Source organism: Diadema antillarum, unplaced genomic scaffold (assembly GCF_040938485.1).
Source record: "Diadema antillarum isolate AM-2024a unplaced genomic scaffold, OU_Dant_1.0 seq00002054_RagTag, whole genome shotgun sequence".
In the NCBI taxonomy this organism is placed as follows: Eukaryota; Metazoa; Echinodermata; class Echinoidea; order Diadematoida; family Diadematidae; genus Diadema; species Diadema antillarum.
The window spans coordinates 172,140-200,085 of record NW_027272703.1 but is presented as its reverse complement, the minus strand read 5'-3'; the positions used below and the strand labels follow the sequence as shown (position 1 = coordinate 200,085).

At 40.5% G+C, this 27,946-nt stretch overlaps 2 protein-coding genes across 2 annotated transcripts in view; one reads left to right on the top strand and one right to left on the bottom strand.

Moving 5' to 3' along the window:
• Nucleotides 1–241: 241 nt before the first annotated feature.
• Nucleotides 242–15,381, bottom strand: LOC139713761 (coiled-coil domain-containing protein 13-like). The gene is made up of 15 exons (XM_071625462.1): nt 15,172–15,381; nt 13,261–13,332; nt 12,688–12,793; nt 11,743–11,882; nt 10,267–10,323; nt 9,523–9,750; nt 8,638–8,871; nt 7,704–7,880; nt 6,760–6,966; nt 5,692–5,897; nt 4,293–4,412; nt 3,553–3,684; nt 1,750–1,865; nt 1,089–1,209; nt 242–419 (listed from the first exon to the last, which is right to left on the bottom strand). The coding sequence occupies exons 1-15, from the start codon at nt 15,367–15,369 to the stop codon at nt 242–244; spliced, it is 2,292 nt and encodes a 763-aa protein (XP_071481563.1). The 5' UTR covers nt 15,370–15,381.
• An 8,437-nt stretch (nt 15,382–23,818) lies between these two features.
• Nucleotides 23,819–27,946, top strand: part of LOC139713759 (tetratricopeptide repeat protein 21B-like) — a 29,361-nt gene continuing 25,233 nt past the window's right edge. Inside the window, exons 1-6 of the mRNA XM_071625460.1 lie at nt 23,819–23,908; nt 24,371–24,500; nt 25,467–25,577; nt 26,144–26,208; nt 26,602–26,706; nt 27,305–27,393. Coding sequence (XP_071481561.1) covers nt 23,882–23,908; nt 24,371–24,500; nt 25,467–25,577; nt 26,144–26,208; nt 26,602–26,706; nt 27,305–27,393 — 527 coding nt within the window. The 5' untranslated portion in view covers nt 23,819–23,881. The remainder of the gene's footprint in view (nt 23,909–24,370; nt 24,501–25,466; nt 25,578–26,143; nt 26,209–26,601; nt 26,707–27,304; nt 27,394–27,946) is intronic.

Genomic DNA, 27,946 nt, shown 5'->3' with positions numbered 1-27,946 from the left:
CTCATAGTCCCGGTCTGCGGGAGGAGAAGGTCAGCAACGTCAACTGCCATCCATGTTTCCATGTCAAGCAGCAGGGAGGAAGGCCTACACACTACACGAAGACAATTCGGTCTGAAAGACTCAGGCAGTGGGATGCAACACATTCAACCGCTCACTAGGGTGTTTTTCACCACCGTCAACCACCCGAATTCGCATCGCAAAACAGGGCATATGCGGTCAAGTGAAGTGGCCGGCCGGCCAGTTAGCTGCCGGGCTGGGAGGCGGCACTGCCTTGCCTGAACTGGCGTAGTCCCTGCAGAAAGACCGTCTTGGTTTGGTCCATCATCTGGTGGTAGAGACGCAGGTCCTCCTCCTTGGCCTTCAGTGTGCTCTGCAGCGCTGCCTTCAGCGCGTCGTTCTCGTCCACTTGGATGGCCAACCTGATGTGGTTAAAAAAAAACATATGGTGCACATCGAAGAAATTGGCAATTACTTTTTAAAGACATATTATAACTTGCACTGCACACATTACAAGGTTATGCAGATTACATGAAATTGCTGCCCTGAAGGTGATGCGGATTTCTAGTGAAGGCAAGAACCTGGTACTAGAAAACGGTACACTTTAAAGATGTAATACAGATCACCCAAGAAGAAAATGAATATAAAATCTGACAGAAGCACAATATGGCACATATGAAATGAAATCAAACAAACCTCAAATGTAACCAGGCAAATTTATTAACACCAAAGGAGACATAGATCGAATTAGAAATCAAACTTGACAGTGAGAAATGGTATGATGCAAGATTGCAATAATTAATCATGAGAAAAATCGAATATATCACTGCAAAGTCGAACAATTTAAAGTTGTTCAAGCACTTTTCGATTAAAAAAAAGAAAACAAACAATATAACATCTTAAAGAATGGTCTGTACAGTCAAACTATAGATGAACAATTCTACCCTGATATCCAACAAAAAACTTTGATGAAGCAATACACTACATTTATCTGACACAGATTGCAAGCTCGTAGAGTCGACTGACATACATGCCGGGGCAAAAGACTGCATAGTAGAGCATTGGCTGACCAATTCACATCAGAAACTTACCTCTGTTGCAGTGCATCTATGGAGTCCAGTGTGATTGGGAGCCCTTCTTTCAGAAGCTCCTCGACACCCAGAAGGCCGACAGATGTCTTGTTGGAGATGACCGCGGTCACTGCTTTACTACCTGCATTATGATTGATATTCCCATTAAAGTCTGCGTCATTATTTCCAATTACTGTAACAATTTCGGATGAAAAAAAAAACATGAAGCGTATGCCAGCTAAAGGAGGATCATGTATGTTTATCAAATATATTATAAGTTACAGAGGTTGTTGTTTTTTTCTTCTTTTTTCAGTAAAATGACATAAATCTTATACATTTCACACTTAACTTGCATTGACAATGATAACAATTAAAAAATACTACAGTAGATAACAATATTCATGACAGTAATAATCAATACTAGTCTCATTTTCAGTACTCACATCCTAAAGGTTGCTAGAAAATGGCACTCAAAATGTCATTATCAGCATTTACTCTGACAGCACTATCTCATGTTAAATTATTCTCCATACACTTTGGCATACAAGCGTGTATGTTACCATACACAAATGAGATTCAAAGTTACTTGAAGACAGCAATATAAGCCCTCATGTCATATGTAGGAGAAGACATCATATATGCACACTGGCACTGCTAGCCTTGATTCAAGGGGTAAACGTACCTTTCCCACTGTCCATCTTGGCCCGTCCCAGCTGTTTCTCCAGGAAGACGTTTTTCTGCTTCAGCTCATGCAGGTTGTTCTGTGAGTCTACCACCTTGGTGGAGCTCTCATCTAACCTGGTTTCAGCAAAAAGAATGAAAACAAACAAACAAACAATTCAAATGCAGACAAGAAAAATAAGGGAAATGATCCTATATCCATGTTGTCATCCTTGTGAAATTTTCCATGATTGGCAGCTGTCTTTTAACCCTATTCTAACTGGGGGGGGGGGGGGGGGGGGGGTCAAATTGACCCCCCCCCTCGATGTTTCGCGCCACGATTTCGCAACGCGCAAAGATTTTGCTGCGTCGTTTCACGACTTTTTTCATTGAAGTCTCCCGCATATTTTGAGACCAAATTTGCGACGTCCGGGTACACCGTTCTGAAGTTACGTAATGTTTTGCATATGCATGTCAACCCAAAAACAGCTCAAATTCATGATATCGTGTGCAAATCCAATGCAAATTGTGTTTTTTAGTTGAATTGATATAAATGAGATTATTTCAACTTTTCACCATTGAAATTAATCAATTATAGTGTAGATAAGCCTGAAAAAGTGCCTGCAACAAATTTTGACAAAAAACAATAGAAAACAAAAAGGTCGAAAAAACAGTAAAATAAATAAGAAATTAACAAAATAGAAAACAAAAGAAATTGATTTTGACTGTGCTATTTTTTTACACGAAAATTGTTTGATGTGTCTTGAGGAATTCTGACATAAAAATATAATTATAGGTGAAAATATGATTTCATGCACAAATTTGCATAATCAATTTATTAAAAATAGAAAGGCAATATTTTTCTATTGTATGACCATGTAATCTTGTAGTTGACATCCAGCTCTATCTTCAGGCTAAATTTCGCGGCGATCGCGTGATCGGCGGCCGAGATCTTGGGGGGGGGGGGTCAAATTGACCCCCTCCCCCCTCCCCCCAGTAAAAACTTGGTCTCAAATAGCCCAGTTAGAATAGGGTTAAAGTGGTTTTGCTAGGATCTTATTATTTGATCAAATAAAGATATCTACAATGTCTTCTGATAGACAGCTGTATCATTCTCCACTGCATATCATCTCCTACAAGAGTTCTGATGCATACAAGACTATTCATTGAACTGCAGATGTTGAAAAGAGTTTCCTCCATCCCATTTTAAACCAAATGCTTTTATGAATGACAGCAGTTACATAGGCATCAGAAATACAACAACCACTTAACCATTTCATTTGCTGCGATTGCAATTACAATTTTCATCTCCTGCAATAACTGTGCATTTCTCAGGGATACAGGGTCATAGCATCTTAGTGTAGGATTAGGGTTAAAGGGATGGTATAGTATTGGTTGAGATGAGAATTAGGCTTTTAACTGTTGCGAGGTATCAAAAAACCACTTGTGAAAGAGTACAGAGCATACCATTCTAAGAGGAATTCAAAGTTTATTTGATGAAAATCAGTTTTAGAATGGCTGAGACATCCAAAAACAAAGTAAAACCAAGGGATCGTAATAAAAGGTGGGTCCCATCTTTTATTAGGATTGCTCTATTTTGGGTAACTCAGCTATTACAAAACCAATTTTTATCAAACAAACGTTGAATTCCTCTTGGAATTATATGTTCTTTCATATGTCCTCAAAGGTTTCTCATTATCTCACCCAAAAATGTTAGATACCTGAAATTAAGTCTCAACCAAAACTATATGGTCCCTTTAAATTATAAACTTTGATTTGTTTTTTTTTCCCTTATACAATGTGGGGTTTTGAGCTAAAATCTTACCTCTTCTGGAGTACAGAGACCAGCTCCAGAAGCCGATCCCTCTCCACCTCCGTTGCCTGGCTGAGGGACTTCAGCTCCTGGCACTGAAGCCTGAGGGAATCTATGGCCTCTTGGGAGTATGAGGATATGCTCCTGTCATTGGAAAGAAAAAAAGAAAAAGTGATGAGTACACAGTCCAGCATCACTATGAGAAGTATATCATTCTGGTCATATGATTTTTTTTTTTCTTCCCACTGAAAATGATTATAGATTGGTGACTGTCATGTTTGTAATGTAGGTGATGCCTGATACATGGGAGTTACATTCACAAAGTTTTCTCTTTGCGTAAAACACACACACAAAAATAATATTGAAAGATATAAAGTAAAGAAACAAAACAAAAAACCCCACACACACACCCACACACCCACAAGAACAAAATAAATTGTAAGGAAACATGTTCATTACCTTGAGCTAATTCACATGTAGGAGACAATTAATGCTTAAGTTTGACGTCTGCTGTTGGTGTTCTATTTCATTGTTGTTGTTGTTTTGTGTGTGTGTGTATGTGTGTGTGTGTGTGTGTGTGTGTGTATGTGTGTGTTTGTTGGTGTTTGTGTGTGTGTTTGTTTGGTTTTGTTTTGTTTTGTTTTGTTTTTGTTTTTTTTTGGGGGGGGGGAAGGGTTGCCAAATGCATCTTCAGTGACCTGACTAGAAAACAAGTCCGTTACCATGTGAAAACTCTTTGGTGCATCACTCACCCTGTGCTCGCAGGGCGGACCGATCGGAGTGGCGATCCCCTGGGAGGGAGGTCGGCGTCCCCCACACTCTGTCTGGAGCCACTCCGACTGCTCAGCTGTGAAGAGGTGCGAGCCCCTTGCCTGCACAAGATGGAAGTCCACAGGCTAATTAACCCTTTCTGCACCAGAGACTTTGGACAATGTGCACAACACTATGGGGCTTTCTGTGCCAACATGAACCAGCCCTCAAAGCATACAAAGGGTAAAGACAATCTATGATTGGCGGAGTAGATGTAGATGTGAGACTTGTCCAGTATTTCTTTGTGCTTGAAACCTTGATATGACAAAAATCCTTACGTGACTCTGACTGCATGTAGTCCTTACACAGTATACTTCTCTGTCACTTCCTTGTGCCTTCTTAAATTCAAATTTGTGTCCACATATTTTACTGTGAAACATCACAATTTCCATTCTCATGTGACATTTCCATTATCTGTTGGTGATTTGTTTGCATTTACAAATGTGACCCTCTATACATATCACTGAGTATTCATATATTTGTCGGACGCACTTGGGGCTACATCTTTGCAGCAAGACAGGCAAGAGTCTGTGAATGCAGCATGACATAGCTGCACAACTTCTGGTTCTGGATAAGACGATTTTCGGAAATTTATTAAATTTAGGGCTTCTTGGATTTCATAATTCATAGTTAGCCTGCCAGCTGGATGACAGTCTCTGTGGTGGAATAACTCTGAAGGCATACAATGGCAGTGCTGTCAAATTCAAGTTAGCAGTTTAAAGGTATTAGCCCACATTTGCAAACCCATGAAAATCAAAACTGCATAAAATAGGTCCAATATGACTTCAAGTACAAGTTATAACAATAACATACCTCACCTGTTGCTCTTTGTCTATACCATTCAATAAAAGAGAGAAAATCATCGTTTTAAAATCAATTTTCAAACCGGGTCAACCCGACCCAAAATCGAATTACGAGCGCGGGCTAGCTACGTACATGTAACTTACACATGTATCGCATGCATGTAGTACGTACGTGGACCGGAGCTAGCGAGCATTATACGCATGCATACGGTGCATTTTCATTTATTTTTATGAAAGTAATGGACTAATTGGAACGAAATTTTGCACAGGTTTTACCGCAATCATACCCAAACTCCATGCTAACTATGAGACCAATTGCTGCAGGTTTACAAATGTGGGCTAATACCTTTAAAACCCCTAATCCAAAAGAGCACTGATGATTGACTCATTGTTGAGATACTTAACTCTTATCATGCCAGAAGAATCACATCAGAATGGACTTTGTGTATATCATGAGGTGCACTCTGGCGACTGTGGCATGCTGAAGAGTTAATTGATTCAGATGCTTAGTATCACGGGAAGAGGTTTGATGTCTCACCTTGATGATGGTGGTGGTGGTGCGGGGGACATGGGCGTGGTCTGTGAGCGCCTCCCGCTGGATGAGGGCGGCTTACTGTCCGCCCTGGCATCCGGGTTGAGGACATAGCCTCCGCTGGATGGGGGCCTCCCAATGGGCGTGGCAGCAGGATTGAGGGTGAACCCCTGCTGGGATGGTGGCCTGTCCAACCCGTTTATCTGCTGCTTCTGAGAACAAATCAAAGAATGAAAAACACTGAAAAACACTTTTCCCAAGCTACATAAAACTTGATACAATGTGATGCAACTTGCAAAGTCTAAAAAAATGAAACAAAAAGCTATATCTGATGTGATTTTAAAAAGAATATGAAAACTATAAGAAGTCCCTATCAATGGGGATTGTAGACAGTATACCCCATGGCATATAAGGCTCATTTCATAAACTTTTTTTTTCAAAAACTGTGAATACTGAGGCAGATCAAAGGCAACTGGGACCACTGCAGCTCATCACAACAATAAATATCTTGTGCAATCAAGCACTGTACTGGAAAGATTTGTAACATGTTTGGCAGAACTTCATAAAAACTGGCTTGTACTGACACTTACTCAAACACACAGCCAGCAAAGTCTACCCTAATCGCTGTTGTGGATCTAGCAATGTCTACACTAAAGCAGAGTCAGAATATCAAAGAAAAAAGACTACACCTAAGTATCATCTGAAGAACATCTCATCACCTCCTCAAAGTTTAGTTGACATTGACAGTGGTTCCAAATGAGCATATAAAAATGTATAGAATGAACACATCTTGGCTGATGGATGATGAACAATTGTTAAACGCAACAGCTCTCTTGAGCCTCACGTTACGGTTCAGCTTAACTGTTCCAATGCCAAGAACTTTGGCTGGTGTGTACAACACTATGGGGTTTTCTGTGTCAATTGGCAGTCAAAGAACACAGAGACTTAACCCTTTCTCTGCCAGGGACTTTGGATGATGTGTACAACACTATGAGGTTTTCTGTGCAAACTGGCAGTCAAAGGGTTAAGACAGACAAAGACAACAAACCCACAGAGCTTTGACAATGTCCTCACCTGTCTCCTCATTTCCATGATCTCCTCCTCCAGCACCCGCACCTTGCGCTCCTTCTCGGCGACGATGATGCGGAGCTGCTCCATGGCGTTGGCCTCCCGCTGGGCCTGCATGGTCAGGTCCCGAGCGTCCCTGCTCTGCTGCGCGCTGACGTGCTGGTTGCGGGCGTTCAATTCCTCCAGCGACGCCTTCAGCTGGCTCTGCTGTTTCTGCAGGTATCACAAGGTATCAGGGAAAAAAATAGTAGTGTTACAGGTAAAGAAACATGCCATGAATAGCTAGCATCTTGCACACTGGTTTGCATTGGGAGCGTTTGAGTGCTTGGTGGAGATAGCATACCTCACAAGGAATTTTTTGACTCGAGTCAGAGGGGTCACACCGGTCAATCTCTTCACATACTTACAAACAGGCATCACTAATACACAGCGTTAAATCTTTGTACTATGATGTAGTGTGTGTTATGCGCACTCTTTTCATGTCAACTTCCAGTACGGCTTTGCTTTTGGACCAGTTAGCGTTTGAGTGCTCTTTGGACCACATCAGGAGGTGGTCCACTTTTTAGAACGGTATGATACCATTTGGTTACGTTGGGAGTGTTTGAACGTTTCTCAGGCACAGGTACAGTATGGTACGGTGCACTTTATAAGAGTTCTCGAACACAACACATGACGACCCAATTCAACTCCACTTCATCTTCCCATGAAAAAAGTTTGGCATTGATTTACACACAAGAACAATCACTACCTTACAATGTGTGTAGTTAAGTGTCCTTTGATGAAATCATATCTATAACTAGAAAGTATGCTGTTGTTTTTTGTGTTTTTGGTTTTTTTTTGTCCATCGGGATACACTACAGTCACCTTGACCAAGTAACTAGCCATTTTTATGATTAGAAACAGAGCTTGGGGACGGGAAGGATCCACTTGGGAAGCAACAGTGTATTTACCAGCAATGCCTCAATGAGTTCGTCGTCATGCTTGCCCTTGTCCATGCACCGCGTCACCTGCTGTTTCAGGCCCTTGATCTCCTCTGAGAGGACCTTGTTGCGGGCCTTGCTGGCGTCCAGCTTTCCCTTGAGGCGGGCGTAGTCCTCCTCCAGTGCTTTCAGGTCATTGGATGCCTTCTGCAAGTTTGGAAGATTGGGAAGAGGGGAGAAAGAATATCCTTGCATCTCAGTGGCTCTTATAAAAGTAATATTTACAGCGAGGTGCACTAAGCCATTTAGAATTAATGGGAGAAGAAACACACCATCCTACTGACACTTTAAAGAGTGATCCAGTGCGCTCCCATTTTAACGAACACGGTTATAACGAAATTCCGGTTACAACGAAGTAAAAATTCAGGCCGCAACATTATTCACTCTATGTATTTTTATTAATAATATGTTTGGTTATAGCAATATTTCGATAAAACGACAGAAAACTGCCGGCTCCGAGGACTTTGTTATAAACTGGAGTCCACTGTACTGTAGTGATGTCCGATCCATGCTTAAAAGACCATAAAGTTTTGAGTATTTAAAGAAGTGACTACACACTGAGGTTAGCATATTGCAAAATCAAAATTGTTGTTTTCAGCATTAGAATCATCACACTCTGTGTTACAGACTTAAGTCTGGAGAACACTTGAATAGAAATGACCATATCACATCAGATAAACAGAAGAACAATAAACATGATGACAGAGTCATTCTAGAATAACCTTCAGATAGGGCCTCTAGCAATAGCACAGAAGGGAGAAGGATTGTCACAAGATATGTTGTTCTTTTTCTTTAATCTGCTACTACACAATATGGTGGACAACTTGTCGGGGGACAGACTAAGATACTAAACACAGAAACTCGTTTTTCATTCAATTTTGTGACTGTAGGACATTATTCTAACCTCTTTTGCCTCACGTCTCTCCTTCTCCATCTGCCGTACTCTGCTGCGCTGCTTGTCGTCAATAGAGGGCTTGCTGTTCCTCGTGGCAGTGGGCATCATCAGTGACGAGAGGTCCAGACCATCATCCGTGACTCCCATGGTCATAAACTGGTCCTCCAGGCTCAGCTCCGTGTCGGGTCGCAGACTCTGGCTCTGACTCTGGCTTTGGCTCAACTGTGCCTTTAACCTGTCCACCTGCATCGGTCGAGAGGTTGAAGATCGATGGTTGGAATAAATCTCTCTCCAGGATTATGATGACATACTGTTATCCGAAAGCTTTGTGTGTACCAATATTTTCCCGACATTGATCTTGAGTATTTCAGACAGAGAAATGTGAAAGAGCGAAAAGGGGAGCTTTAATGAGAATGCACCGTTGGAGATGATGAACTGGAGCTGCTGTCACTTTCATTACCCCCTACCCCCCCCCCCAAAAAAAAAAAAAAACATTAAAAACTGTGGTGTTTTTTATAACTCTTATGTATTCCTTCCTAACGAATTACATGTAGACATTTTACTTCAACTGGTTTTTATTGTGCTCCTGATGAATGTCTCTACTCACCAGATTACTTGAAGTACTGTTCTCCAATTTATGAACTCATGAACTTCAATTTTCTTCCTACCTCCCCCCCCCCCCCCATTCATCAGCATTCTTATAGATGTCACTCACACACTGACATCTTTTAATTATTCTAAATATTCTCAGTCATGTTTGAAACAACAGATATCTTATTTCACTCAAGCATACAACACCACAGGTAAACTCTCCACCCTGCTGTATTTTGAGGCAAATCATCAAAATCTCTGTCATAAGTGGGTAATAATAAAGACTGCGACCCTTGATCCCACCTTCTTCTGCAGCAAGAGGACTTGTTGGGCTCGCCCCTTCCAGCCGCTCGGCTGGTTGAGGAGGGACTGCACGTTGACGTTGTCCCCGACCTCGCTGGAGAGGACCTTGCTGTAGACCTTCATATCCTGTTTGAGGGAGGCAATCTGGGTCCGGTACTCCCCAAGGCGAGCGTTAGCCTGGCCCAGCTTGTCGCTCGTTGATTTCAACTCTGCTTGCAGGGCCGCCATCTTAATTGTATAGAGGTTGGAGATTCTTCAAGTTATTCTCACTTGAGAAAAATGTATTCATCTCCTAGGACATACACAATAATTTCATCAAGAAATGAATTAAGCGGAAAGAGACTTGACTGTAGCAGGTTATCAAAGGAAAATGCAAAAAACAATGGATTAACTACATCTAACGATTACGACAATTACTTGCTGACTGAAAAATGTGTGTACATGTAAACTGTACATTACATTTTCAGACAAAGAGAAATGTGTCACCTGTAAATGATAATTCTTCTCATAGCTTAAGTTCATATTGAAAGTTCAGTCACACAAATGTGATGGAGTGTATCAGCAAACTGTATCTGCCCCTATACCAGTTTACAAAATAAAACAAAACACACACCTAAAAGAAAAAAAAATAGCTCTGCCACAATGAAAAAGCTCTGTGTAAATCACAAATAAAGGATTACAAAAACAAAAACAAAAAATCCAAAATGTTTGAGTGAATGTTAAATTGGCAACATTGATTCAAACCTTTTCCTCTGATGGGCTGGGTGGCCTGGCTTTGGCACTGTGGTTTCCCTGGCTCATCTGCATACACAATATGAGAAAAAGATGGAGATTTTTCAAGGTCAGCATTTCCACCTAGCTTTTGCTATGGTCACTTTCTACAGACTTTAAAACCCAAACAAAGTTCTGGTACGCCTGCAAAAGTTGTCAAATTTCGCTCCCAAATGTGAACGTATGCCTAGGAAATGTGCGGAATAACGCTGTAATAACAAGATATTCGATGGGTAACGACGAAAATGCGAAATATTAACCAAAAAGGTTCAGTCTCAGAACTTACCCGAACGGGATCAGGCTAAACTCGGACTCGCGGATAACTCGGCCTCGTTTTGACGGTGGGATAAGTTGTATTGGTTGTCCCTCTGGATTGTACAGTGTTGTAGGCCTACTATGGGAGCAGCCTGTATAAACTACATTGTAGCGCTTCGCGTTCTGGCTACTCGCAGTATAGTAATGGTCCGAGTTGTTACAACGCGCGCATCAAAAACCTCTTTGGCGCGCATGCAAAATTAGTGTGCGCCTATCAAGTACCTCTAAAAACAATCAAAGACGCTTGATAAACAACAACAAAAACTTCAAAGACCGCGCGTCTCATAAAGCAACTGAGGTGATGTGCGTATTAGGCTTGAGGACCGCGCGCTGTCCATCTGTTTTGTACAGGATTAGCACGCACTTTCCTGTCAGTTCAGTTAAGCCTCATTTGGTATTATACAGTAGAATATGGTGATCACGAACTGCGTGTAAATTGTCTCAAATAGGGTCGAGTTTTCCCTGAGACCGAGTTAGTCTGGAGCCTTCTGGAATAAAAGTCGGTTTTCTGACTTTTATTATTTTTCTCAAAATACTCCAAAACGACTCATCATTCCGGCAAACCGCGTCAGCCAGGTAAGTTTCTTTGTAGACTCTTTCGATATATTGCAAGCAAATATGAAATGGTGCCAGACGGGTTCTCAAGCCCTTACCAGAACTTTGTTTTCACTTTAAAGCTTCCTATTTCTGAAATGTTACTTGCCAAGAAATGCTTCTTTTTTTCCAAAAAATGCCTCTGTTGTGTGAACCAAGTCAAATATTTAGCCGTATGACGTACAGTGAACACAAGGTACATGTACTTCATATTTGGTTGATATTTATTGTACAACATGGTGACATCTCCGTGATGTCCCTGGCTTAGAAACTCTTTCCACGTTTTAGGCGTGGCCTATTGTGTGCATATCTGTGTGAGGACCCTTTCAAATGTCAGATCAATCTGATGTCGAAGAATGCATTTCCTATGAGCCAAATTACACAGCTTGAATGGATTTTTTCATTTCACATTGATAGAGTAACAATGGAAAATGGCTTTCCTCGGGATGTATCTTCTGATGGGGGAAAAAAAACCAACAGCAAAGCATGGGACATACTTGTGATTTTTTTCCAACTCAAGATGCTTGCATGATGACTCACCTCTCTCTCCAAGTCTCGGACTTTCCTCATGAGCTGCCTGTTTTTGGTCTTCTCGCCCTCCACTTCAGCCGTCAGCTCCCTGGACTTCTTGGACAGCTCCACGATCTTGGTGGCAGCTGTCTCGTTTGCCACGCCACCTCCTGCACACAAGAGCATTTTATATCCTTTGATCACTGCCCCGTTTCCTCACCTATTGGGGATTTTAGCTTGTATCCAATGCAATGTTTGTGAATGAATTACTATTTCATTTTGTTGTAGCTGCTGGAGGAATTGTGAGGTACAATTCTTTCAGGTAAAGACGGTCCTTTTAAAGAGAAATGTTCTCACCACTTGTGAAATGCAGTTCATACCACTTTTTTTATGCTACTTGTATTTCTTGTTTTTGAGAATTCAGCTTTTACTTGCAGAGTTACAAATGTCTTCAGGTAGCGACTCTTTCAGCAGTCCTTATATAGGGCAATTGATCTTAGGATGTGTTAATATTTGGTAGTCATTCATTCCTCTGAGGAGATGGGTTTACCATAGCATGATTTCAAGGGAGTTTCAGCTGTTTGTGCTGAACTCATGAAGTTGATGTATCTTACTGTACAATTTCTGTTTTTACCTATTCATCTTTTAAATTAATTTTTCTTCAGACTCCATTTAAATCAGCTCACAGAGTGTCTCTTATCCCTTTGAAGATTACACAAAAGATGATGTAAGAAATAGACATTGAGTCCCCAATCCACTTAAATAAACACTCTCATATGATATGAAGTGGTCACTTGCCTTTTGATTATGTACATGTACGTTCTTTGAGAGGTATGAAATATCTAAGCAGACTCGCTATCATTTACATGTTAACCTGAATAACCCTACAGTTTTTTTTTAAATATCTGCCACACATGATTTGTCTGCTGTCACAGGAGTATAAAATGCAACTGTAATGAGAACAGAATGGCATACCTCCAATGGCAAGCCTATCTTGCTCTCTCTGCTTCTTGAGCTTGCGTATCTCATAGTCCCTTTCACTCAGCAGCTTGTAAAGACGTCCCGTCTCATCCTTCAACTCCTGAATTGAATGAACACAGCAAAGGAAAGTGCACATTTTGACCATGCACAGGCAGAGTCTTAAGGGTTATAACTGTATGACATGATATCTGGAGAGACAGCAACTCCACTGCTGTGCAGAGTGTACATGCGGTGAGCAAATTGTAGTAGATAAGTCATATCGAACAGGGCTTCATTTGCAAGTCTTGAAGTCACACTATCTTTAAACCACAGCAGGTACAAGATATGGACCCCTAATTTGCCAGAAGTGACAAATAATAGCCTGCAACTAGCATCAATAAAGAAATTGTACTGTATGGTAGAAATGTTAGAATCTAAAAACCTACAATATCGTCATTGTGATATATGAAGTCAGTTACCACGACATGGCTGTGCACAATAATTTATTTTGATTTTCACTTGCCAAAAACATCCCACTATTAGATAGATCCACCACAATGTAGGGTAAGAAAATTGATGAAGACTCACTCTGATTTGCTCTGACAGTTGCTCGTTGATATGTTCCTGGAACATGGAATTTTTTGTAACTGGATCACTCAACTGTAAAAGAGAAACAACAAAACAAAGTATAGACTAAATGTATGCAATACAAATGAAGAATGATGTTTGCACACGTGTATGCAAATATGGACAGCAAGTTTATTACAAAGTCAAATAACCATCTTTACAGAAACTTAGATACTACCACAGAACATTGGGTTCAGTTAACTTGTTTATTAACCATCATCAATCATCAGAGAAATATATGAGCATCAAACAACCTAATTTCAAACTCACACGTGTATGCAAATATGGACAGCAAGTTTATAACAAAGTCAAATAACCATCTTTACAGAAACTTAGATACTACCACAGAACATTGGGTTCAGTTAACTTGTTTATTAACCATCATCAATCATCAGAGAAATATATGAGCATCAAACAACCTAATTTCAAACTCATTTCAATATATAAAAAAAGAATCATGCCATATTCTCTTTTTTAACCATTTAGTGTGTGTATTTTTGAAAATCAACTTTCACTACAGAAAGAACTAGAAATGTCGCTATGGCGACTGTTATGCCTCCGCCATAATGCATGATTCTCCTAATAGGTCTAGATAGTACATGTGGACAATGTGTGATTACATTTTCACAAAACTGGCAAAATATTGAAATGACAAGTTTGTCACAAATGTGTTGAATGTTCACCTTCCTTGACCTTGGTTTAATTGGATGAATAGGAGAGCATGTATTTGGGGATTTAAGGACTTTAACTTGACTTTGACCCATTCATACATTTATGCATTGAGTAATTTTTAATGGTACCGGTATGGAGAAAAAGTGCAATTTCTGTACTGAATAGTAAATTGTTACCATGTTCATCTGGCCTTTGACCCTAAAATTCATAAGATAATGACTTTCAGGTAGAACATGCATAGATATACAGTAAGTTTCCCGATAAATTGAGCCACTTCTGAGATATGGAGGAAAAAGTTAGTTCAGCACTTTCACTTGATCTTTGACCTTTTGACCTTTGAGGCAATAAAAAAGAAAAAGAAAAAAAAACTCTCCAGAGAATTTCTATTAGGTTACACATGCATACACCAAGTGTAAAAAAAAAAATACTAATCCTGCTGGCATTGCATGAACATGAGGGAAATAGTAAAATTTTGAAGTGTTGCACTTGACCTTTGACCCATGAACCCTACATTCTCTAGATAATCACTGCCAGTCAGTACATGTATATATACTATGTTCCATGAAGATACCTTGAACAATTTTCCAATTTACAGAGAAAAAAAGAAGTTTTAATACTTTTACTCGACCTTTTGACCTTTGACCTTTGACCTCATGACCCAAACTTTCACCAGAGAATCTAAATTGGGTAATACATGCATACACTAAGTTACAAGAAAATATCTTCAGGCATTGCATAGATATGGTGGAAATAGTGAAATTTTATGTATTTGACCTTGACCTTTTGACCTTTGACCTTGAGCACGTGCACCCAAAAGTTGATAGGCACAATTTCACCCCCTAATACACATACATGCCAAGTTTCATTAGGATACCTCAACAGCTTTTGATAGTTACCTTGTCCACAAAATTCATTACGGACGGACGGAAAGACGGACGGACGGAAGGACGGACGGACGGACGGACGGATGGAAGGACGGACGGACGGACGGACGGACAACCCGAAAACATAATGCCTCCGGCACCACTTCGTGGCGGAGGCATAAAAAGCTACAAGATTCTCCTTCCAAGACCTTTTTACTTTAGGGACAAATTTGTATGTCACAGCAAAAAGAACTGAATTGTGCTCCTTGTATGGTACTGGTATCATGTATTACATTCCTAGCAATGCATTACCAAAGAAGAAAAAGAAATAACTCACTTTCAGACCCAAATTATCATCCACACCAAAACCATTGATCACTTCACTGGCATCCACCCCTCCCCGGGGGCTTTTGCCTGCTCCTTCCTTCTTATTGGCCTTCTCCTCTTGCCGCTGCTTCATCCGCATCAGCTTCTTCTGCTGCTGCTCCTGCAGAACCTGGAACTGCTGTCGCAGCCGCGTGTCTCCCTCCTCCATTATGTCGTGCAATACCTGGTTTCCTGCTTGAATATCTTGTCTTGCCCTGGCCGTAGTGTCAGTGTATTCTGAAACTGTATCTGTTGAAAACAAATTGAAATGTACAACAGTTGAATAACAATGCCCTCAGCTCCCAGTTAGGCCTACTTGAAAGATATGTCACATAAAATTGAGATGGCTGACTTCAGTTTCAGACTGCACAGGCAGCATAGTATGTTGTGATTGCTCGCAAAGGGAAGCGTGAGCTACTAATAGTAAGGGTATTGTTAACCTGGGGCGCTCCGTTGTACAGTTATACTTGCATTCAAGCCGGTCGCAGTTAGGGTAAATTAGTGTTGATACGTGACGGCATTAAAGTCGTCATCAATATATTGACGCTTCCTGATACTAGATAGATTGGCGATTTGGTTCAAATATATGTGAGTGATTAGAAATAAGCTGGTAGTCTAGCAAGACTTTTCCTGCTACAAGTACAACCGCTCCTCACACGACATTTTGACCAGCAACTGGCCCCACAACCCAACGATGCAGCAACCTTCCCCTGCCATGTCCTACAGGGTTTGGATCCATTAGATCAGTAAGCAGGAAGATCACCACATCCTACAAAATGACTTGACAGCTCTGGTCTCTTAAGCCGCACATAAATGTGGTATGTGCTTCAATGCAAAGAAGTGCTACACCACGAGTGCCTGCAGTAAGTCATCCTTCTTCTACCAACTCGGTAACCATATCCTGCAATACGTCCATGATACTCGTTACTTATTAGGAGTCACTATATCAGAGGACCTCAGGTGGGAGAAGCACGTTGCAAAGACCATGCAAAAGGCGAACTGGGTTCTATCCTTCCTTTCGGAGAAACTTCCATTTTTTTCCTGTTAATGTCAATCGAACAGCCTATACTGCACTAGCAAGATCATTTCTTGAATATGGTGCCACTACTTGGGACTTGTATCTGCAAAAGGACATAGAATCTAGATTCTAAATAGACTTGAAAGTGTCCAAAGAAGAGCTCTTTGCTTCATCATAGGAGATTATGTGTCTGAGTCTAGAGATGATGGCTTTATCAAAAACAAGCTGACTGAATTGGGAATTGCATCTCCCTATGCTAGTTTGAAGGAAATAAGAAGGAACCTCAAACTCACTCTCATCTTCAAAGGGGTTGGGAGGTTGGTGCCTGGTCTCCCAATTCAAAATTGCCAAATTTTGTTCCACCTATAAAATCTAAAGGATGTGTACTATCTGTGCCAAGCAATTTATAAACTGTGATACCATAAACATTGTAGACATCTCAGTTCGGGAAACCCACTCACAAGGGGGGCCCCTCCTTGTAAGTAACCCGTCCCCCTTATAAGTAACCCCGTCCCCCTTATAAGTAACCCCCGGGGCACCCCTTATAAGGAGTCTCCACGCTTTTTTGCAATGCAACGCGAAAATGAAAGGACTGCGGCAATTCGCCTGATTATGTCCATAAAGCTTCACAAGTTTCCTAGTTACTCACGAAATTTGAGCAAAATCGGTTTGAGGCATCATATCTAAAATCATGGATTTAAATGCGATGTCAAACGACCCATGCGAATGCTGAAATGCGAGCGATTACTGGCGCGAGTGTCGCCAGGCGCGGCGGCGCGGCAATGCTTGAGTGCAGACGTGGCGACTGAGTACTCAGTCGCCAGGCGCGGCGGCGCGGCAATGCTTGAGTGCAGACGTGGCGACTGAGTACTCAGTCGCCACGTCTGCACTCAAGCATTGCCGCGCCGCCGCGCCTGGCGACACTCGCGCCAGTAATCGCTCGCATTTCAGCATTCGCATGGGTCGTTTGACATCGCATTTAAATCCATGATTTTAGATATGATGCCTCAAACCGATTTTGCTCAAATTTCGTGAGTAACTAGGAAACTTGTGAAGCTTTATGGACATAATCAAGCGAATTGCCGCAGTCCTTTCATTTTCGCGTTGCATTGCAAAAAAGCGTGGAGACTCCTTATAAGGGGTGCCCCGGGGGTTACTTATAAGGGGGACGGGGTTACTTATAAGGGGGACGGGTTACTTATAAGGAGGGGCCCCCCTTGTGAGTGGGTTTCCCGAACTGATCTAGAGTAAATCCCCCAATTTTCGGCCGGCCTCCAAAATCCGGACACTCATCACTTATTACAAGCCAGCAAATTCTACTGTCACAACACACGTATATCACATCGTTTCACATACTGGCACACTCGTTCACCACAGGAAAGTGCCCGAGTCACCTCCAAAAATCCCAATTTTGCCATAAAAAATCCAAAATTTTGCCATCAAAAACACAGAATCGCTGTTACTTTTCCAAATTGCATGCAAATTAGGTCCCGTGTAAAGAATCAGGGTCGCCGAAAAAGTGCTAAAAATTGAAAAATTACGCTGTTCTGTAGCGAGATTTTTTGCTTATCGCAAGCTCAGAGTGTGATGGTACCATCAAAAACACAAAAGAAAAACAAAATCTCCGTACGTGCCAATGCAGTGAATAAATGTACAGGGGCTGAATGCAAATGCAGAGTCACCAAAATTCGGACACGAACAGGCGCCGCAACGTCCGCGATGCAACCTTGCGCCAACAAGGTATGGCGCGCGCTCATTTTTCAGCGGCCTCGTAGATTCTATGCATATTGACATCGCGCGCGTGTCCGTATTTTGGAGAGGCTGTCCGAATTTTGGGGAATTGACAACGTGATAATATTTAGGGATTCTGTGAAATTTTATGATGTATTTAACAAAATCAATATTGTATTGGGAAAAAGTAGGTTGATATATCTAACATACATCTAATAGAAATAATTTTGTGTAGAGTATCATTTGAGTTGAACAAATATTGCAAAAAAGCTTAAGTGTCCGAAAATTGGGGGTTTTACTCTAACAGTTAGCGTTAAAAACACAAGTGGATAAGAGCATGAACAGAACAATTCAGGAACTCATTCTTCCCATCTACCATGGCATCATCGGCGAGTGACGCCACTATCAACTCGCCATCATTCACTACACAGACTTATTCAAAAAAGCCATTGCTAGAAACTTCTAATTATCCCTGCGCACTCTCTCATCCGATGCGTTACGCATCGTACACATCCAGATCAAGAGCTTGAAGAGGGTCAGTGCCCAGGCCCCAGCACTCGTGCATTGCCAGTGCCCACCAGCAGAGGTGGCCTACACTTTACTACAGGCCTAAATTTTACTAATCGTGGGAATTATTGCATTCGCCGGTTCGGTTCGTACCCGGTACATACACGACACTGCACTGTATTTGGCCAAGCAGTAGCATTTTAGCGGCAATTCTTAACTACATGTACTCATGAAATAACAAAAAGATAAAATACCTACACCTAGAATGTAATTATCTGTATCGTAACTACTCAAGAGATGAAATATTATGTCATTTTCGACCGTAACTAATACGTAGTTTACCTTCACAACGCTGACCCTGGAGGAATGCACTGGCTTTTCAGTACTATGAGAGATGATCTTCATTAAATATTCTATTTACAACTTAATCGTCGAAAACTATGTTAAAATAAATGTTCATATGGTTTTTTAATATTATATTTAGTACAAATTTGAAAATTTGTTACAATATTTATTAAAAAATATATAATAGAAATGAATAGTATTGAAAAAGGTCAAGGGTTATATTTATCATCACATCACAAAATTCCAAGTTGAGTGAACAACCGGTCGGGTGAGTGCCGTTCGTAAAACACTTAAACATTTTAATATGCAAGCGTTTCTCCCTTTCACGTAATATTTTCTGGACCGTAATATTTCATATTGAGTCGAGTTAAGTCATATGTCGATTATAATGCCATTTGCTATCGAATAGCGTATGTATGATGATGTCCATTATATTATGTCAAGTGTGTCAAGCCACATCACAAAGTCGGATCCTGTTATGTTCACGTCCATCCATCGCACTGCTATCACGAACAGCGCAACTACCCACCGCTAGCTGCTAGCCGACCGCCGGCTGCGTTGCCTGAATAGAATAGGGAGCTTTAGATTTTAGACGCGCGGACGTTCAAAGGGAAAAAACATGAGTGCAGACGTGGCGACTGAGTACGTACTCAGTCGCCACGTCTGCACTCAAGCATTGCCGCGGGAAGATTTTAGATGCGCGGACGTTCAAAGGGAAAAAACATGAGTGCAGACGTGGCGACTGAGTTAGTACGTACTCAGTCGCCACGTCTGCACTCAAGCATTGCCGCGGGAAAAAAAAAAAAACTCAGTCGCCACGTCTGCACTCAAGCATTGCCGCGGGAAAAAAAAAAAAGGGAAAAAACATGAGTGCAGACGTGGCGACTGAGTACGTACTCAGTCGCCACGTCTGCACTCAAGCATTGCCGCGCCGCCGCGCCTGGCGACACTCACGCCAGTAATCGCTCGCATTTCAGCATTCGCATGGGTCGTTTGACATCGCATTTAAATCCATGATTTTAGATATGATGCCTCAAACCGATTTTGCTCAAATTTCGTGAGTAACTAGGAAACTTGTGAAGCTTTATGGACATAATCAAGCGAATTGCCGCAGTCCTTTCATTTTCGCGTTGCATTGCAAAAAAGCGTGGAGACTCCTTATAAGGGGTGCCCCGGGGGTTACTTATAAGGGGGACGAGGTTACTTATAAGGGGGACGGGTTACTTATAAGGAGGGGCCCCCCTTGTGAGTGGGTTTCCTGAACTGATCTACGGTCTTTAAATGAATCAGCAATGAGAAATTAGAGAGTGATGCCTGATGCCACGGCCTCAGACAAAAATCAACTTATTCTTTTTAACGTTAGTGTCTAACACCACCAGTTTTCGGACAGTAAACTTTTCTGTAATATTTGTTTAACTAAAGTAAAATGATACATATGTAATCATATTTATGCACTTGTCAATGTAATGACTCACCCCACTACCCCCGGACATGGGTGCGTCATTTCCTCGTTTGGTCCGTCAAATTTGTGACCCAGGTGTTCGTCATTTTACCAGCTTTGTCCGTCAAATTTTTGACCGAGGGGTGCGTCAAAATCTCATCATTGTCGGTCAAAATTTTGACCGAGGGGTGCGTCATGGTACGTCACTTGGCTATGGAAAATAACACGCATTATTTTGAACCGAGGGGTGCGTCATGGTACGTTACTTGGCTATGGAAAACTGCACGCATGCGGCAAGTGAAAATCAAAGTCGGGAAGCGTTTTGGAATAAGAGGAAAAAATGCTTGCCAGAATCTGGCAAGCAAAGAATTTAAAAGCCACCCTTTCTCCTTACATTTTCCCTCCAACAAACCCATGAAATCATGCATACTCAATCTCAAACCAGGGACTGTTCAGCGATGTAACAACTTAGTTCAATCTTTTCTGTCGAAGCGGCAGCAGAAGACCTGCCTGCCGCGTGCTATTTTCTGCTCACTCCTAATAGCCCGACCAGCTGGCCAGACGCGCGCGCGACGCTGTTAGTTGTGCGAATCTCTACGTACCGCGACTAGGCTGTAGTTATTCGAGCGGGAATATGAATGCCGTGGCGTGGTGTGTACCTACCTGCGCTGCAGCAGTATGCATCCACCGCACTAGCAATGGCCGCGCACACACAGCGCATTCTGCACACATGTGATTGTCATGTATGGATTGCATGCACAGAATACATACTACTGCACGGAATATCGTAGCAGCAGCGTGATGTACGGTGAATGACAATACGGTGCTTACATGGTAAGGGAAACTTGCCGAAACTTTTACAAATTATGTGTACGAACCAAAAGAAAATGAAATTGCTTGAATAAAACGTGTGCAAAAATCGTTTCAGTATTTACGGGGGTGCGTCATATGTACCGAGGATGTCCGTCACAAAAGTGACCGAGGTGTGCGTCACTTTCAACGTGTTGTCCGTCAAAAAAGTGACTGTGGTGTTCGTCACTTGCAGCGTTATGTCCGTCAAAAAAGTGACTGTGGTGTCCGTCAAAAACCCCGTGTGGTCAGTCAAAAAATGACCATGACGCACCCATGTCCGGGGGTAGTGGGGTGCGTCATTACATTGACAAGTGCATTACAACAATGTATGTGGTCTATATTAAACTGACGTTACTTTTATTTTAATGTTGATTTTGTTAAATACTTCGTAGACTTTCACAAAATGCCAATAGGCCTATAATAGAAAATATATCAGTATCACCATGATATCTCCTTATCATTAATATCAAGTATATCACCTCAACCCCTGGCCCTGTACATTTAGTCCCTGCATCAGCATGTATGGAGATTTTGTTTTTCTGTTGTGTTTTTGCTGATACCATCACACTCTTAGCTTGTGATAAGCGAAAAAAATCTCGCAGCAGAATGGTGTACTTGATTTTTAAAGGAGACCTCCGGATGTTTTTCAATTTTTACATTTGAATAACTATAAATTAGCAGTAGATGACAGGTTCAAGCCACTGGTTCCTTTTTTCCGACATGTTTGTTGATTTACAGATCAGCAGTTGCAATCTTAACAAATTTTCATTTGTAGAGGGAGACAAACTGAAGAAACTCAAACCTATAAATTAGTTATTCTAAAGACATAGTTTCAGAATTTATGATAATTGGGATGAAGAATAAGAATATTTTCGAAATTTATAACGATTGCAATGAACAAGGATGATGACATGGCAGATTCACCTTAAGAATGCATGAGTGGAACTCAAAGAAGCAGAACAAAAGAAGAATGCATGCATAGATTATGCACAGGTGAACTCGCAAGCTAGCAGTATTGTAATGGAATTCAGCTACATATCTGAAATATGAGAGTCTCCTATGTCATCAGTCTTGTTCAGTGTAATTTGTTGAAGGTTTTTCAAAATATTGTTTCTCTGCTCAAGAACCATAATAAATTCCACAAATCTATGCATGGAGCCGTTGATTTATGTAGTACCTGGTACATGATGTGAAATTATGAAAATTGTCTAGAATGCCCCTTTAAGCGATTTTTTTTCGGCGACCCTGATTCTTAACACTGAACTTAATTCGGAAAAGTTGCGCTGATTCTACAATTTTGACAGTGAAATTTGGGATTTTTGATGTTTTTTTGGAGGTACATGTAACTACGGGATTTTCATGTTTTGAATGACAGTGCCAGTATGTGAAATGATGTGATATGCGTGTGTTGTGACAATAGAATTTTGCTGGCTTGTGATTAGTGTGATAAGTGTCCGAATTCTGGAGGGTGGCCGAAAACTGGTGGTTTTACTCTAACAAATAGAACCAGTCTCGCCGAGCTAGTCACTAGCTACAATCTGTAATGTTAGATCCTGATAACAGTCATCGACAAAACAAAAAATGGGGAAAAAAATAAAGACAATTTTTAAGTCAAGCAAATGCCAGGTAACTGATCGCGTGCACATGTACTGTAAATTTAATAATGTCGTGGTATGGATGTAGATCCTACTAGTGTGAAGTCATGAAACTGTTGCTGCACCTGCACCAGACCTCCCGTGCAGAGGTTTGACCGTGCACAAAAGCACATAGGTTTCTATTGTAGCAGATGGTCAAATTTTGGACAGCATTGTGGTTTAATTATAGGCGGCTTGCATTAAATAGTGTAATGTTAGATCCTGATAACAATCATCGACAAAGCGAAAAATGGAAAAAAAAATGAAGACAAAAGTCAAGCAAATACCAAGTAACTGATTAGTTACCTGGGGGTAGTGGAAGGGGCTCGGTTGTTAATCGTTTTTAAGGCCTTGCAATTTGTATTGCTCGGCATAGAATCAGGTTAAGATTCTCGATTGTAGAGTATATTCAGTGGTACTCAGTATTGTTATGACATGGAACTTTGTTTGCCCTTATGCAGATTTTTATAAAATATTGTTTGCGCAAATTGTTTTTTAATTACATTTAATCATGATTCTTGCCCATTTGTCCCACTCCTCCATGGTTGTTTTTGGTATGTCTGGGTCCCTTTCTTTTGGATGTTCTTTTTTTGTCCTTATTCATTGCAAATGTAGTTTCCTTTCTATGTGACTCGCGATTTATGATACAGTGTATAATGACATACATCTTTAATATTGTAAATTTGTTCATGGGATCAGCCTCGAAAGGCCAATGGCCTACTGCTGATTTCCTCCACCATTTATTTTAATTGTTATGTCAATCTTCAACACACACTTTTTAACTATGATTATGTACTTACCCAAAATAATTTTTGGTTTGTATATTTGATTTTATTGATTGTCTGTCTGTATGTTTTTTAACTGAACTTGTGAAAATAAACTACTTTGAATTTGAATTTGAATTAAATGTAAGGATAGAGCTCTAGGTTCTACTAATGTTAATTTACTGTTGAAGAGAAGATAAATCTATTTTTACTGATGATACTCTGATTGTGTGATGATTGGGGGATTTATCTAACTACTAAACTTGTCTTTTGAAGTTTTGTAGAGTCTTGTCATGAAGTATTTCTCTTGAAATCTGCATTTCCCAGAAAGCGACTGATGGCTGCCTCATTTTAGTTTGAAGGAAAGGGAAGCAAGAGTCATCTTGATAATGGCTGATTCAGATGTCTCAACTTTGGTGAGTACAGAAGATGATAAATTTGATTAAATGAAAGGTCCAATAGTGTGGATTTCATGTGCTATAATTGAAGATCTTGCAGCTAGCTGTTTTTTTTTCACTGCTGAAGTCTAAATGAAGAAATCAACATTACAAACAACACAACAAAGGCATTACAAACAACACAACAAAAGCACTCTACAATTCCAAAAGAGATAATATGGTATGCATGTATGAAGCTTATACACTGTGTAAATTTCATTTTAGCAGCTTGGTACATGCTTTGTGCTAGTCCTTAGGTAGAATGAAGTTCTTAAAGTTCTTATTTAAGGACATTGGAATGGAACCTGCTTATTGATTAAAACACAAACATCAATACCTTAGCCACTGAAAGCAAAACCATAATAGTTTCTTGTCACTTTTATGCACACTGTACAGTACCATTGTCTAATTTTGCGTTCTTACTCTCTCGACAAATGTCAGGCGGCCATCAACTTTTACTGTCAGGAGAAGCTCTACCGCCATGTACAGCGTGTAGCCCTTGAGGCCATCAAGAAGTATGGCAGCGATCCTGTACTCCTCTTCTTCAAGGGTTATGGTCTCATTCTGGAAGGTCAGTGACTGGTCGCATTGATACATTATTTCTTTTGGATGTTAGTCGCCCTCCATTGCAAGTCACTGCAGTGTATCCTTGGGCAAAATTTTACCATGATACCAAGAGGATTTGTGTCGAGATAGATACTAGAAGATAAATTCCGTGTGTAATGTGTTTATTTTTGTTGAACAATATGTGAGCTATTATAGTGACAGAGACAAGTGCTGTTGATAATGATTAACCTGTTGAGGACGGACTGATTTTGCTACATTACGCATTTCCCATAGACACCTGCCCGAGTATACTCAGGACTCGTCCTCAACTGGTTAAAAGGACTGAAATAGTCTTGTCAGCCATGCTACTTACAGACTAATGACAGATTGTACCTGTATGGAAGAGAGCTTGTGGAGTTGTTTGTGGTCACATATTATACACTAAAAAATCTCTGAAAATTTGAAGTCAGGATAATTGTGTTCATTCTAAATTCCTGCACATTGTGATATTTACTTTATTTTACAAAGGAATACAAGTCAGGAGCTAATCATGCTATTAACAGCCTCTCAGTTATTCGTAGCCCACAAGAAGAAAAAGTTGCAATAGGAATTTGGTGGTCCGGTGTACACCTAGCCACTGAGCTCTCTCTGAATGATCTCAATACTTTGATCTACATATCGTCGCTGGGGTGACAAGACCTTGTATCAGCAATTTTGGTGAAGATGACTTTTTTGGATTAATGGTCAAATAATGGGTTAATTGATGTCCTGTCCAAATCCCAACTGTCTTACTCCAAAAATGAAGCCACTACGGCATGTGAAAGGAAAGGCTATCCCATTCACCAGTGCTTTGGCCGCCATGTTTTTTTGCTTTCCTGAACATTTGACATTTTGTAGAGACGAGGTCTTGTTGCCCCAGCGACGATATGTAGCAGATAATTATTTTTGCATGATATATTCCAGCAATTACCGTTTTGGATTTTTCCTATAGACCGTCTCAGTGAAGGAATGCGGGAGTTGGAGTCTATACGTGACAAGCCGGATGTGATCCTGTGCTCCACAATGGCTCTTATCTATGCACACAAGAAAAGCAAGAATGTTGGTGAGTCATATGTCGCACCCTAATAATCTTATCTGACATGACACATGTGTGACGTCTTACACATGCCTACTTGATGATATTCTTTTTTTCAGATAGTTTCCCTGATTCACTTTGATTCGTGTTCAAAGAAAAATTGCGATGAAAGGTTGAGAGCTATTCTGTGAAGTAACTTTGAATGCCACCAGCATTGTCATTCGTTATATGTTGTCAAAGATGTGCCCACATTCCGATTGTACATTTATAGTTTATTTATTTGTACACTGTATGTTATTATTATTATCATTTTTTTTTTAATAAGGGAGGCACAATACTTGTTTTACACTCTGCAGCTTACAAGTTTGTAATCGCAATGACTGATGAAGTATTCCTCAACATATCAGCACGAGTGTGCATTCAACTTCTATGCTGGATGACCCATGTCTTACATAATAAACCCCTTGAGTGTAGTCTGTACATCAAACCATTCGAAAATTCTGAAATTCCTTCAACCAAAAGTGTCATTTTAAAGCTTGACTCTACTATTTCTTTGATTTAACTAGTGTATCCCCCTTTTTTTACAATGGCAGATAAAGAGGCAGTTCAAGAATTAGATGCCAAAATGAAAGATGACAGAAAGAGGGCTAGTGACAAGGTAAGTTGCACCGTCACTCAATAGATATCTTACATGTGATAAGAACTATAATCATGTTGCATTCAATATCCAGGAGTCCGCTTTCAGTCAGCAAGTCTGTACACTAGAAAATTACTTCATGTATGGCAGTATTTCTTTTTTTGTGAAAATAATGAACAAAAAAGTAGCAAGATGAGTGTATTGATTGACAGATTTGACGTAATATTAAAAATCTATGAATCACAGTATTGTTGAATATACTCTGTGAAACCTCTAAGCCTCAAACAAGATATTGAGCATCCATGGCAAAGCAAATTAAGTTTCCCCAGGATAATGTGTATCAGTGAACCATCCCTGTTGACAACACAATATAAATTATACTTTCTTCTTTTTCTTTTAATCATTCATGGGCAGGCTGTGTATTTTGCTGCCCTCTTCCTGTGGCACACTGGTCGGCATGACAAGGCCAGAGAGTATGTCGACAGGTCCATCAAAATGGCTGGAGGATCGTCACTTGATGTGAGTATGATTGTGACACATGAATGATTTTGACACATGACTGATATGAGTATCCCACCAACAATGCTTGTGAAATTTGCTGAAAATTTGCTCACAGGTTTGATAAGAGTGACTCAAATTGATGGAAACTTTGTATCCTTGATCTTACTTGAGCGGAGTAAGGATAAACATAGCTCTAAGAAAATGGAATGTTTGACATCATATCCACAAAAAACTCATCGAAATTCAAGTAGTATATGTATGAGTCAAGTTATCATATTTCTGTGTTTTTCATTGTTGTTGCTGTTGTTGGTTTTTTTGTTTGTTTGTTTTTTGTTTTGTTTTTTTGTTTTGTTTTACTGTTAAATAGGGATGTCCATCAGTTACCATTGTAGATGACTCATACCAATCACTGAACTGGCCATTTCTTTTAATTTGTCAGTCTTCACTACAAGTTTCTCTGTTTTATGGCAATTGTTTCAGCCCATTCCTGCACTTTCTTCCATGGATGGCATCTTTCTCTGCAGATGAAGGCCAATTTCTTCTATTCTTATTGTTTTTTATGTATATTCATTGTGCCTACCAAACTCTTGTGAATGTGATTGGTATGATTATCCAGGGCTCAACTCTGCGGGGCTGGATTGACCTGACGTCGGGCAGAGACAACTACCTGAAGAAGGCCGGCAAATTCTTTGAAGAAGTCCTCAGGTAGCCTCATAGCATTCCAACATTTGTTGTGTGTGTGTGTGTATGTATGTATGTGTGTGTCGGGGGGGGGGGGGGGGGGGGGTGTGTAGGATATAATCTGCTATGCATGAAGTTTAGCTGCTTCCAAGAGAATCTGGAGTTGTGACTGTTTCACATTGCCCTTGTGACTGTTGAAAGTCAGCAATGTATATTTTAGTGGGTGGAAACCGCAAAGAGTCCAAAACATATAGAGAAAGAGAGCTGTATGTTGTTAATTATCTTTTTAAAAAAAAGACCGCGATGAAGATGTAAACATCACATGTGCTTAACTGTCATGCAAATACTGTGGTACGCCGTAGTATCTTCATTAGCACTTTCATTAATTGATGATGATTATGAAAGGAACAATTATGCAGAGCAGCTTGTATGTGGTGTCTGTGATTTGAGGGTATTCATAGACTAAAGGGGGATTAAAATCAAGTGAAATTATCTAATATAACTGAAATTTGGCTTTGTGACCATTTTATTTTCTTGACATGAAAGTTTATGACTTCAGTATGTTTAGCAATTCATA

What these genes read in the sequence shown, in the direction of transcription:
- LOC139713761 (XM_071625462.1), bottom strand. Translation starts at nt 15,369, where the DNA reads ATGGAGGAGGGAGACACGCGGCTGCGACAGCAGTTCCAGGTTCTGCAG. An exon ending in TCATGGAAATGAGGAGACAG is followed by an intron (nt 5,898 to 6,759) that starts GTGAGGACATTG and finishes ATTTGTTCTCAG; the next exon opens with AAGCAGCAGATAAACGGGTT. An exon ending in GTCCGCCCTGCGAGCACAGG is followed by an intron (nt 3,685 to 4,292) that starts GTGAGTGATGCA and finishes TTCCAATGACAG; the next exon opens with GAGCATATCCTCATACTCCC.